This window comes from Toxorhynchites rutilus, chromosome 2, assembly GCF_029784135.1.
Source record: "Toxorhynchites rutilus septentrionalis strain SRP chromosome 2, ASM2978413v1, whole genome shotgun sequence".
NCBI lineage: Eukaryota > Metazoa > Arthropoda > Insecta > Diptera > Culicidae > Toxorhynchites > Toxorhynchites rutilus.
The window spans coordinates 67,491,838-67,506,390 of NC_073745.1; the positions used below are offsets into that span (position 1 = coordinate 67,491,838).

The 14,553-nt window shown below is 41.7% G+C and overlaps 2 protein-coding genes across 4 annotated transcripts in view; both read right to left on the reverse strand.

The window, feature by feature from the left end:
* Positions 1 to 14,553, reverse strand: part of LOC129764572 (GTP-binding protein Di-Ras2) — a 343,955-nt gene that overhangs the window by 100,538 nt on the left and 228,864 nt on the right. The gene's annotated exons all lie outside the window — the stretch shown is intronic.
* LOC129765812 (uncharacterized) lies at positions 9,093 to 12,638 on the reverse strand. The gene has a single exon (XM_055766249.1). It carries the CDS (start codon positions 12,636 to 12,638, stop codon positions 9,093 to 9,095), a length of 3,546 nt encoding a protein of 1,181 aa, XP_055622224.1.

The window sequence follows — 14,553 nt, forward strand, 5'->3', positions numbered from 1 at the left end:
AAGAAATCAAGGATGAACTTATCGAACCGCTGACTACTCTAATCAATTACTCGCTTACGTCCGGCTACTTCTCGCCACAGTGGAAAATCTCGCACATTACACCAATCCATAAGAAGGGTCCCCGTTCAGATGTCGAAAACTACCGGGGTGTTGCAAACCAGTCTGGATGTCAAAGTTATTTGAACGACTTATTCAGCCCTATTCTGTATTCCGACGGATTTATATTTCGTTCGAAACCGTTATTTCGTTCGAGTTTTAATTTCGCATTCCCTATTTCGAACGTTTTGCCCATTCAATGTTCGAAGAGAAACAGATCGAACGAAATGCAAAAACAACTCGAACGGAATACAGAATGGAATTTTATCAAGTCGTTCGAAATATTTCGACTCAATCGAAATATAGAATAGGGGTGATTTACTCTCTCCTTTATGAACGTATTATCGACCGTTTGTCAGTAGCACAACATGGTTTCGTAAAAGGAGAGTCAGTTGTGACGAACATATGCGAATTTTGCTCTACCGTCACGGATTATATATCTAAAGGGTATCAGGTGGACTGTATATATACAGATATGAGCAAGGCATTCGATGTAGTAGGAATACGCAGCATAATGCGCGCGGTGGCTGATTTCGACATTCACGGAAAAATGTTCGAATGTATTGGGACGTATCTGGAGAGCAGAACACAATATGTGTTAGTTCAGGTGTTCCGCAGGGTAGTCATTTGGGGCCTATTCTGTTTGTCATAGTCATGAATAAATTACCATCATGTTTGTCCAACGCAATAGTGCTCATATACGCGGACGATGTGAAGATTTTCCTGCCCGTGAAACACATCGATGATTGCCATCTGCTTCAGCAAGATTTAGCCAATTTTCGGAGATTCGTCGAGAGCAACGAACTGAGTGTAAACCCCAGCAAGTGCTCCGTTATTACTTACACCAGGAGAGCTCAACCGATAACTTTCGATTATAGGCTGGGAGGTACGGATCTATAACGAGTAGAGTATGTCCGAGACTCAGGCGTGACGTGACGATGGATCAATCCCTCACGTTTAACTTCCACCTAGAACGAATAGTCAAGGAAGCGCTGCAACTATTTGCTCGTCGTTTCGGGCAAGAATTCACTGACCCGCATGTAATTCTGAGGATCTACACCAGCCTTGTACGGTCTAAACTCGACTTTGCGAGTGTAGTGTGGCGACCGCAATACGATCTGCATAGCTAAAGATTAGAAAATGTCCAGAAAAAGTTCCTGAAGTTAGCGCTGAGGAATTTAGGATGAAGAGGAGAACACCTGCCAGTGTACGAAGATCTCTGCTGTTTAGTAGACATGGATAGACACAGAATCGCGGATATGACTTTTTTCTGTAAACTATTGAGCGGACGTATAAGAAGCCCGTGCCTCTACGAACGGATAAATTTTAACACCAGCCCCGTTTCTCTTCGTCGCCGGAGGGTTTTTGATCCACCTCTGAGGTCCAGAAATTACACCCAATATGAACCTACAACTCGATTCATGCGTGAGTTTAACATGCTGCAAGAAGTGATTTCCATAAATATGACAACAGAAGAATTTTGAAGAAGACTACGATTATTTTTAAGAGGTCAATGTATAAGTGATGATGTGTTTTATTTCTGTTTCCATGTTTAGTTTTTATGATGAGTTTTATTTTCCATGTTTAGTTTTGACGTAGGACTACGTCTTTCATTTCTATACCGGGGTGTAAAACCAAAGTTTCGAGAACGAAAGCGTTACGCTGGAGACCGAGATTTTGAGCGTTAACAGCTCTTAAACAACTGAACGAAATGGTATGATAAACACTTCATTTGAACGATAAAATGTCTACGCATCATATACTTGTTACTTTTTCATCCAAAAACTTGTTTCAATAGTCTTAAAATTGCTTTCAAAGCAGGCTATTGAAATCACCAATCGGTATATAAGCGAGCGCCGCTCGTAAACCCACTCAGTTATGATTGAACAGCGATTGGAGCATGTTGTCGCTGTTGTTGTGAAGCTAATTTCGTTTATCATGAAAACGCTGATGAACGGTGTCACCAAGAGCCTGTTTGTGCACCTAAGGCCAAAAGGGAATCCATCAGGAGGAGAGTGATGCCACGGTTCCGCTTGAAACATCGGAGCAGCCGCCACACACACACACACACACACACACATACACGCGCGGAATTCTCGTTGCTATCATCGTTGCTGAAAAATAATCTGCCAGTTCCCCTGGGAATTGAAAAATACATTCATGCGAAAGAGTTTATTTTAATGTTTTCTATCCATATAACACTGCAACCAAATACATTTGGTTTTGTTATTTTTCAATCAATCGCAATTAACAGGAAAGCTTCTGAATATTTTTTTTCCCCATCAGTGGAAATTTTCGTATCCAATATTGGATGCATAACATGAAAAACGGAAAATGTTTCACATCGCGAAAATCAAGTCATTTTCGAGCGATTATTTGCTTTCTACTCATATAATATAATATATATATAATATTTATAATATAATAAATACATTTCGTTTTGGATTTTTTCAATCAATCGGATACGATGGGCCAGCTGGATGTCCTTGGGCATGATGTGACGCGTTTTGCATGGATAGCACACAAATTGGTATCTTCGAATAAGCCTCCTGCAGCGTCATAACCGCGGAACTTTGGAAGCGCAAGTCGGTTTTGAAGTCCTGAGCAATTCCACGAACCAAATGCTGCAAAGGTAGCTTGCGGATCGGCAATTCGGCCGACTTCCGATAGCGATGAATTTCACGCAAAGTTCCCGGTCGATAGCGATGTGGCTTCTTCACGCTTCCTGCGGCTGGTGCGCTTATCCGAGCTGCTTTCGTGGTGCCTTACCACCGAAAGACTAACGAGCTGTCTGCTTAGTCCCTATGAAACGAGTCCTCACGGTGCGAGAGTAGAGTAAGAAATGAACGAAAGCAAGGGAAGTGTCATTTTATAAAACATAAAAGAATCGAATGTAAACCCCACCCTCTTTATTATATAAGCTTACTGTATACTCACGAATATAATAAGGGTGGGATTTAGATTCTATACTTTTATGGTTTATAAAATGACGCTTCCTTTGCTTTCGTTCATTTCTTACTCTACTCTCGCACCGTGAGGACTCGAGCTCGTTAGTCTTTCGCAGACAGCTCGTTAGTCATTCGGTGGTAAGGCACACGAAGTCAGCTCGGATAAGCGCACCAGTAGCAGGATAGGTGGAGAAGCCACATCGCTATCGACCGGGAACTTTGCGTGAAATTCATCGCTATCAGAAGTCGACCGAATTGCTGATCCGCAGCTACCTTTGCAGCATTTGGATCGTGGAATTGCTCAGGACTTCAAAACCGACTTGCGCTTCCAAAGTTCCACGGTTATGACGCTGCAGGAGGCTTATTCGAAGATACCAATTTGTGTGCTATCCATGCAAAACGCGTCACATCATGCCCAAGGACATCCAGCTGGCCCATCGTATCCGAGGAGAGCGTGCTATATTAGCTTAGCATATAATCAATGGCCCTTTTCAGGGCTCCAAATTTGATGGATTAGAGTACAGAAAAGTTTTTTACAGGAACTGAAAGGAGCATTTAGCGAAAATCGTGGTTTCGATAATAATTCGTTACCGATAGGTGCCATGGATATGGATTTTATAATGAAGAATATGAAATACATGACATGATGTAGTGAATATATCCCCATATCGAAGAAATCACTTTGATGAAACTGTTTACCGTTTGTCGTTTTTAAGTGTTGGGAAAGGGCATTATTTTTGCTGAGTAAATTCCAAGAAAAAAACCAATCCTTCTTTAAGCGTGATTCATTCTGCTTCGGATCAACGGAACAGTGATAATCATTTCATACAAAAGATAAAATGTCCAAGAGTTATATGATTGCTATTTATTGAGTCGGAAAATTGTTTCAATAGCTTAATGATAGCTTCGAAAACAGGTTATAAAATGACGCTTCCTTTGCTTTTCGTTCATTTCTTACTCTACTCTCGCACCGTGACGACTCGTTTGTTTGGGACCAAGCAGATAGCAGGTTAGTCTTTCAGTGGTAAGGCACACGAAAGCAGCTCGGATAAGCGCACCAGCCGCAGGATAGGTGAAGAAGCCACATCGCTATCGACCGGGAACTTTGCGTGAAATTCATCGCTATCGGAAGTCGACCGAATTGCTGATCCGCAAGCTACCTTTGCAGCTTTTGGATCGTGGAATTGCGTGGACTTCAAAACCGACTTGCGCTTCCAAAGTTCCGCGGTTATGACGCTGCAGGAGGCTTATTCGAAGATACCAATTTGTGTGTTATCCACGTAAAACGCGTGACATCATGCCCAAGGACATTCAGCTGGCCCGTCGAATCCAAGGAGAGGGTGCTATATTAGCTTAGCATATAATCAACGGCCCTTTTCAGGGCTCCAAATTTGCTGGATTAGAGTTCAGAAAAGTTTTTTGCAGGCCAAACTGAAACGAGAATTTTCGTTTGGATGCCATACAGCATCGAGAAAATTCCGGAAATATCTAATCGTTGCTGAAAAATATTCTGCCAGTTCCCTGGGAATTGAAGAATACATCCATGCGAAAGAGTTTATTTTAATGTTTTCTAATTATATGGCGAACACAGCGACCAAATACATTTGATTTCGTAATGTTTCAATCAAGTGTAATTAGCTGGAAAGCTTCTGAACATTATTCTTTCCCATCAGTAGGATATTTTCGTATCCAATAATGGATGCATAACATGAAAAACGGAAAATGTTTCGTATCGCCAAAATTATAAAATTTTCAATCGATTATTGCTCAATCGCCGAAATTTTCATAGTCAGAGAGTTCATTCTCCTCTAGTTTGCCTTCCAAATTGCCATCGTAAACCACACCTTCTCTCGATTCAATCACGCACGAAAAGCATACTGAAATGATATGCTGGTGGTGAAACCCATTCATTTTTCGTGAGGCGTCGTGCACAAATTACGTAACGCGATAAGGGGGGAGGGGTTAGATGTTGCGTTACTTTCTGTTTATTAGAGATAGGTTTGCGTTTGCGTTACGAGAGGGGGGGGGGAGGTTCAAAATCCGAATTTTTGCGTTACGTAATTTGTGCACGACGCCTGAGGACATCGACAAGACAACATCGTTACTGAACGAGCTGAACGGCGAGGGATCGAGGTATTCATTACCTGGCTTGACCTGACCTGAAATGCAATCAGTTTGTTTTAACTGTGAGGGAGCGCAGGAAAGCCGATCGATCAGAAGGAGAAGAGAAGGTGACCAAGAGAGTATCAGCATCGAAATACGGTTCCTCGGGAAGACATAGAAGCAGCCGCCACACACACACAAACATACACGCGCGCAACTCTTTTCGTTTGCTGGTTATCGAGAAGAAACCTGGAAAGAAATTATCGTTGCTGAAAAATAATCTGCCAGTTCCCCTTGGAATTGAAAATTACATTCAAGCGAGTTTATTTTAATGTTTTCTATCCATATAATACTGCGACCACATACATTTGGTTTTGTGATTTGTCAATCAAGTGCAGTTAACAGGAAAGCTTCTGAAGATTATTCTTCAGAACAAGGTTTTTAGTATCCTATATTGGATGCATAAAAACTTGAGTCTTCAAAGTAACACTCTCGTTTTTGAAGTCACCCAAATATTTATTTATTCATTCATTCAGGATGGATTTAGATTCAACTTCAAACAAATGATCTCTAAATCAACGATAGTCCTACGTCACCCTTGCGGTTATACCATAGATATAACCCACTTCCTGTTTTTGAGAAAGATAACGGGCTTGCAGCCTATTATCTAATAATCTAATCTAATAAACATTCTACTAGTCAAGCCCTTTCATTTGTTCCCTATATTGATGGAGTTTTAAGAAAATATGTGATCCGCCATTTTGTAGCGGCCGCCATCTTGGATTTTTAGGATCATGAAATACGCAGTTTTATAGTAACTGCAGAGATAAAGGTGTGTTCCAAATGTCAGATCAATCGGTCAACAGGAAGGGGGTCATATTTCTATCAATGTGGGATTAATGCTACAGATAAACACGTTACAAACATGTTACAGGGCAAGCTAAATAAAACCGTTTAAAAAGTGTATGAAATATAGTTTATACCGTATTGTTGTAAGGTATAAGTTATTTCCCTGAATTCTTTTCACTATCCTCTGAGATCCAAGTTATTCAAACTTTAAATTTTTTTTTTTTTGTGTAGGTATAACCTCATGGAATGGATCCTTGTATTACACACCGTTGGCCAGACTGATCACAAGTTGCTTATGATGCTACCACTTCCTCTCCCGTCTTGAAATCCAAAGACTGCCAAAATAAAAAAAAACAATTACTTCGAAAAATAATACACCCTTCTTCTTTTTTAAACGGTTTTTTTCTCACTCGAAATACACTATTTAGCCAAAGAAAATAAATGGGGATGCCAAAGTGATTCGAACAAATTGATTATTTTCTTAAAGATAGGATAGTTTACAAGAGAAAAAATATTATATCCTGTAAAGCATGAAGGAACATACAGATAAATATGAGATACAATCGATGATTCCAACGACAATCAGTTTTCGCTAGCTGGTGTGAGCAAGATTTCCAACTATATTGTGCAAAAATCAGGAAGAATGCAATTAAAAATGGCATGAATCAGGAAGAAATCAGGATAGCTCAAATTGGGTTGTCCGGAAAGTTCGTGGCGATTTTTGAGAAATCGAAAACATTTTTTTTATAGACAGATAAACGCAGAATTTTGTTTCACAATCATTTGCCATCCTTCATGTAACAAAAAAAATTTCTCCTCCCAGAATGTGTTTGCTTTTACATCGAAAAATGTTCACAGTTTATTCTATGCATTCCATAGAGTAAAAATTTTCGCTCTTGACAGAATTTTGCAAGGACTTCTGAAAAACATTCTGAAGGTGCATATAGACTGTAAAATAATTTGTAGTGTAATCAAGCAGACAAAAATAGATATTGACTAATTATGGACTTTGTTTCTGGGTCGTTCTGGTTCTGGATCGGTTTAAGTTGTTCACTTGCGAGCAGTACTTATGGAAATGTATCGACTGGTTGCTTGGTAGAAGCCAGAATTTCTTCCCAATCCCACCAGTCATAGGGTATGACTTTTTTTGGGTATAGATCGGCTTTGGCGTTAGCTAATTATTTAGCTTATCCAATGTTTTCAGTCGCTCAACACTGTTGTAAATGATTCATTTTCATCACCCGTCATTGTTTTCATTGCGCTTTCGGAGCTTGTCGCAGACCGAGATGCAATCTACAAAAGTCAAGTTTTACCATACCATACACGAATGGTTGTTTTAGGTATCTGTAGATAATCTGCTAATTTATTTGTCGTGTCCCGAGGAATATCCTTGATCAACGTTTTGATTTGATATTTATCTGAGGCGGCTTTCCAAGCGACTTTTTATAGATTACTAGCTGACCCTAAATTTGATTTTAGTTATCAATAACTTCAAACATTCACGTTTTCATACAAGGCGCAAGTTTATGAGTCCAATCGCAGAACTGTTCATTGATTGATCTTCTAATCGTCCCCGTTGAATTTACCTTTTACTATAAAATTCTTAGTAAATACTTCTACCAAAACTCATCATTATAATATCAGATTATTTTCAGACACAATTCCCGTTCAAGATTTTTGAACTGATGTTGAGGATGTTCATAAGCATGGTATAAACTCTCTCAGAAGTTAAAAAGGCCAGTGTGTCCTCGGATCTTTTGACCGTTAATATTTTTCAAAAGCCTGCAGCACTACATTCAATTACAGAAAAATCTATATTCAGAATTTATCTGTATTCATAGTCTATGTTTTGGATTGAATATTCACTCACCAAAAAAGAAAAACATATCAGCGAGAAAGAATTGAAGATTATTTTCAAATTATTTGTAAATTATACCATTATTTGGTTTATAATAAATTGGATAAATTGGATAAAATAAATCTCATTATATTGACTTTCAAACTAAATTTTTCTCTTGGGTAATTTTACACTCTGAAGCGTAATCATTCATCAATAATTTTGGGGCCTGTTCTACATACACATCATCCTCCCTAATGTAATGTTGTACCTCAAACTTAATCTCGTTATAATCCCTTAAATTTGTCAAATATTCTGGTTTCATGAAATTATCCAGCACTGTTCTGAAAATCTTAGAAAAATTTGAGTGTTATGAATATAATTCGGGATTTTCATTCTGGAAGTTCAGTCGAACTGTCAATATGTATGGTAAAAAGGTTAGGTACATATTTGTACCAGAGAAATTTTGGAATGGATTCTAATGTGCTTATTATAGATAATTTTTCTCTGATAAAATGAAAAGTCCAAAAATCAGGAATAATCAGGATCATTTTATAAAAATCAGGGAAAATTGGGTGTTTGTCAGGATTTCAGGGAACGTGACAAAAAGTCTGGGAAACCCTGAAAAATCAGGAATGTTGGCATCTCTGGGTGTGAGGGTTCGTGTGTAATAGTTGGAAAATGTATCAAAGAAAGGGCAATACAAGGTGTTGTTCGTTAAAATTAAGATGTTAGTATTGGGCCATAGTGGCCCAACACGGCTTTCGGACTAAGTACTAACTCCTTCACGGTCGGTTTTAGACTGAACTGTATTTCCTTAAATTTTACATTGCTTAGGTCACTTGGGTGTTTCTTGTTTCTCCATGTCAGCACAAAATGTGCGTTTGATTATACAGCATTCACACTATCGAGTCGGATCCTCCGCTGCGCCCCTTCCAGCTCGCGCAGTCGTTTCGTGTTTCTCCTCCAATGGTAGTAAATGATGGCGATCACCATCGCCACGATGAATGCCCCGTCTATGGAATATGATGCGACGTCGTGCATCGATATGGTATTCTCGATCTTATCGCTGCCGAACATTATACTTGTTTTTAATTGTCGCGTTTTCTTGGAACTCGTAATGTTCCCTACATTGTGGCGCATTTTATTGCATCGAGGAGGGTCTTAATCGCTGACCCAAGCACTCGAGCGTGTGAAACCACTTCGTTTGGAATTTCGGGTCTCGCTATTATCAGCGGAAATTTGCATTGTCAATTTTTTCATAGGGTCGTCACCCAATCTGATTTCGTGTACTTCCATTTTCTCCCCCCTTTGGGACGAGGGCGTAGTCTACCGTCCCAAATCATTTGGGGTGCTTGGGGAGGGGGATCGTCTTCTAGTTCGATTGCTTCGGCTTGAGATTGCTGTTCGTTATCAGCTGTGTTGTCATACTCTTCTATAATGGGTTGAATGGTGTGCTCCTCGACTGGTAGAGGAGCAAGTGTTCGCACGTTGCGTTTGTAAATTCCGGTAGCGGTTCGCACTACTGCCACTCGGACTACTCCATCATTTCCAGGGTGTATTTGTGTGACAATTCCCATAGGCCACCTTGCTACGGGAAGGTGATCGTCTCCGATCAATACGATTTGGCCTACCTTAACGTTGGCTTGTTGCTTGGTCCATTTTGCATAATCACGTAACTGGTGGAGATACTCGTCTCTCCATCTTCTCCAAAATTGTTCGAGCTGCGATTGTACTCGTTTCCATCTGGTTGTGAGATTGCTTCCATCCTCACTCTGCGTAGGGATGGGCACGGCTAGCATTGGGCGTGCTATCAAAAAATGACCGGGTGTGATCGCGGTCGGTGAATCTGGCGTCGTGTAAACAGGTGTGAGTGGTCGCGAATTCATTATTGCGGCCACTTGGTAGAACAGTGTCTGCAATTCCATGATGTTTAGCTGTGCTCCTCTGGCCGCTGCACTAAAGAGCCGCTTGGCTACCTTTATGTTCGCTTCCCAAAGTCCTCCAAAGCTGGGGCTTCGGGGTGGAATGAATGAAAATCTTATTCTGTGAGTTGCCGCAATATCAACTAATTTGTTTTGAAAAACTTCATTGTTATATATTCTTCGTAAACGATTGAGTTCTCTGCTGGCCCCGACAAAGTTCCGCCCATTGTCGGAGTAAATAACCTCGGGTATTCCCCTCACTGATGTGAAACGGAGAAGTGCTGATATGAACGCTGCCGTCGACTGATCTTCGACGACTTCTAGGTGAACTGCTTTGGTCGCAAAACATATGAAGATGCAAGCATATGCTGTGGTCTTGCATTTCGATTTTTGATTGAGATATACTTCGAATGGCCCACATAAGTCCACTCCCGTGTGAGTGAACGCTACTGATTCATTTACCCTGGGCGAGGGCAGTTGTCCCATTCGTTGCTGTAAACGTCTGGGCCGCGCTTTGGCACATAAGATGCATCGTTGAATGACTCCTTGTACGGTCCTTCGGAGATCCCTCATCCAAAATCTTTGTCGAAATTCGTTTATTACCAGATCTGTTCCGGCGTGAAATCTATCCTCATGTATTTTTTGAATTATTACCCTCGAAAATGGGTGCGATTTGGGAATCAATATTGGATTCCTTTGTGAGATGGGCATTTCTGCATTGTGGAGTCTCCCTGTGACATGTATGACTCCATTTCTGACGATTGCGTTGAGATGCTGGAAAGGTCCTTTCGTAGGCACCTTCCCAGTTTTTCGTAATTCCGCTACTTCATTTGGATAAATAGTGGCTTGCATAATTCGGACTACGAGTGTTAGTCCTTCATTCAATTCAGTGGTGGTGAGTGGGCCCGATCTCTTTTCGTTTCTGATGCCTGTGTCTTTATTGACCTTCTTCATATTGTTTATGGCTCTACACAGCCATGCAAAGTGTCTTACTGTTTTGTCATGAGTGTGATGGTGCGGGTATTTTGCGATTAAGTCTTCGCATGCCTTTCCTGTTGCTGCTACCAATCGTGTTATTGGTTCTTTAATCTCTTCCTGTTCTGCAGCAGCAGTGTATTCGTAGCCGCTCTGCAGATAATATTGTCTTCTTCGTATACATTCCGGTCCGTGTAACCAAAATTCTAGTTTTGCTTCGCGTAATTTTCTGACTGGAATTCCTCTCGAAACCATATCAGCCGGATTTTCTTTCGTAGATATATATTTCCAATGCTCTGGATTCGTGGTGGAGTGTATTTTCTGCACTCTATTTCTAATGAAGGTTTCCCAACGTGTATTTGAAGATTTGATCCAACTTAGCGCTACTTGTGAATCACTGTAGTAATATTCCGACGAGATTCGACCGGCCAGAATGCTCTTTATTTTAGCAGTTAGTTCTGCTAGAAGTGCCGCCGCCAAGAGTTCCAGACGGGGCAGAGTGACCTTCTTCAAAGGCGCCACTCTCGATTTCGAACATAAGAGATTCGTACTCTCTTCTCCTTTTAAGTTGATTGCATGTAAGTAAATGACGCATCCATAAGCCTTTTCGGAGGCGTCACTGAATCCGTGTAAATCTAGTGCGATCGTATGACTCGGAGTCGACATCCGAGGTATTTCTATCTTGCTGAGCTCCACTAATGAAGCTTCGAACTTCTTCCATGAGCTTAGTGCTTGATCTGGAACATCATCGTCCCAGCTGACGTTATAAGTCCACAATTCTTGCATCAATATTTTAGCTGTAATGATTACAGGTTGTATCAATCCGATTGGGTCATACAGTCTCAAAATCTTCGAGACCATCTGTCGCTTTGTGAGCGCTTCGTATGTTTCACCTATGTTTTTCGTACTGATGAACTGGAACACGTCTGTTTTGGGGTTCCAGGCTATCCCCAATGTCTTTATGACCTCTTGGTCACCAACTTGGATCAATGGTTCCAAGTCTTTCTCTGGAATTCCTTCCAGTACGCTTGCGTTGTTTGATGCCCACTTTCGAAGTGGAAATCCATGAAGTGACAATGCATGCTCTATTTCTCGTTTCGTCTCCGTCAGTTCATCTGCGTTGGACGCTCCAATCATTAGATTGTCAACATAGAACGATCGTTGAATGGTGTCGGCAATTCTCGGATTTACCGACCGATAATCTTCAGCTGCTTCGTGTAGTGCCCTACAGGCCAAGAATGATGAAGACGCTTCACCATATGTGACAGTCGTCAGTCTATACGCTTTCAATTGATCATTGGGGCTGTCGCGCCACAAAATACATTGTAACCAAGTGTCTGTGTATGCGATGTGAATTTGTCTGTACATCTTTGCAATATCTGCTACTAGCACGTCGTTGTGCGTCTTGAAATCAATTAGCAGATCAAATAAGTCCTTTTGAATGGTTGGTCCCACGATTTGTATATCGTTCAGGGATACTCCGGTTGACGTCTTTGCACTTGCGTCGAACACCACCCTAACCTTGGTGGATGTTGAATCTGGTTTCACCACACACGAGTGAGGGATGAAATACTTTACTTTGTGAAAGTCTTCTGTGGTGACTGGTACCATATGTCCCAGTGTTTCATATTCATTCATGAATGCCCTGTACTCTTTGTACAGGTCTGCATTCCGCTTGAGCCTTTGCTCAAGCGATGTGAATCTTCTATATGCTTGTTGATAAGAGTCGCCTAACGATGACGGCTCCCCCCGTAGGGGCATTCGTGTAATGTATCTCCCGTCGGGAGCGATCTCTAACGTTGTGCGGAAGTGACTTTCCGCCTCGCATTCGTCATGTTGCTTTGGTTCCCAGTCTTGAAAGCACGCTTCTTCAAGACGCCAAAACTTCTCTATGAGTTTGGCCATTTCGTCCTGTGGGAATTCGAATTCATTTCTGCTACACCTTGTAGCAGACAATACAGTGGTTGATGGGCTGCTGTGACGTAGCGTCCCACATGCAATCCAGCCCAAGCTGGACTCTTGATACGTAAGACCGTTGGCTACGCTAAGCCGGCCTGGCATTAGAATTTTGAAAAATATTCTCGCTCCGAGGAGAATGTCGATTTCATTCGATCTGTAAAACTGGGGATCGGCAAGGTGCAATTGTTCTGGTATCCGTATACCCTTTTCATCAATAGCTGTGCTTGGTTGATCGTCCAATATCTTTGGCACTATGATCAATTCTAAACTTTCATTGTAGTTGCTTGCGTGAGAGGCTATCACAGTTTTGATACCCCTTTTAACATGTGCTTGTCCGCTAACTCCTTTAATGGTTACGTTTACCGAGTGTTGCGGAATTCCTAGGCTTCGAGCAGCCTTTTCTGTGATTGTTTCTACTTGACTCCCTGAATCAAGTAGACATCGAAGAGGGTGCCATTTCTGCTCACCCTTAACATGAATTATGGCTGTGCCCAGAAAGACGTATTCTTCCTGAGCTAGTCATTTCGTTGAACTTGCTTGTGCTTGATTGACATCCTTCTCGGGATGCAATTGTTGGATCTCGTCCCCCTTGGGAGAGTCTCCACGATGAAGTAGTGTATGATGCTTCGTGCTGCATATTTGGCATTTCCGTTGTGATTTGCACTCCTTCGTTGAGTGCCCAGGTATGAGGCAATTAAAGCAGTGCCTCCCTGCTTTGATAGTTTCCCATCGTTCTGGGATGCTCATTTTCGTGAATTTAGGACACGTAAATGCTGTGTGTCCTTCATTGTGACAAACGTAGCACCGCTGTGCTTCCCTTTTGTCTTTGGTGGTCGCAGCTTTGCCTTCGATTGCTGCTACGACTTTCGGCTGGGGTCGATGACTAGAGTGTGCCGTTTCGGCAGCCACTTTGCAAGTCATCTGGTTAGCCAGCCGCTCTAATTCTATTTTGAATTCGCTCCAAACATAAATGCGCTGGAGGTCCAACTTTTCTTCAATCTTAGAAAGTGTTGATTCATCCAATCGTTCTTTCACTAAGCATATTAGTAACCCATTGGCGATGCAATCTGGTTCGCCAGGTTGTTCATTTGCTATTTGTCGAGTGGCGGACAATAGTGTATCGACAGCGTCGATCAGTCCTAGTATCGCTCTTTGCGATGCCTTATGTATCCTTTTAATTTTCAGCAGAGTGTAAAAGTAACCTTCATATGCGATTCGTTTCTTGTAGAATCTTGCTTCCAGTTTGGCCCAGGCTTCAGTGAAAGGCACTCCTGAATTCTCGAGTGCTTCGCAGGAGTTACGAGCGGGCTCGTATTCTAAACATTTCGCCAGGAAAGCGTATTTGCTTGCATCCTCGTTTAGGGTCGCAATCCGCTTCTCAAAGCGGGCTTTAAACGATAGCCACTCGGTGGCTGACCCACGGAACTTCGGGAGCTCCAATCGGGGTAAATAATCGGCCTTGCTATTGCCGGTGATCATTGTTTGATCCAGTACTTGCCTTGAACCTTCATCCTGACTCGGTTCATTCGTCTGTGATTGCGCATGCCGTATTCTCTTTGCCAAACTGGCTCTGGACTTGATATATGCGGGGAGGAGAGCATCCCGTCTCTTGGAGGGCCCCGTTTGGCCCTCAATTTTCAGTATCACTGCACAAGCTTGATCGTACAAGCTTGTTAGTACTTCTTGTTGCACTAGTAATGTTTCGACTTCGTCGTCGTCTTCTGCTAATTTGCATGCGTCTTTGATAATCGGAGCAATGCTTTGCTCCAGTGCCGTTAGCTGCTTTTTCCAGCTTTCAACGGCATCGTCCTCGTTTGTCGTCATGTTTATTTGATTTGATAATTACTAACCGCTTTACTTG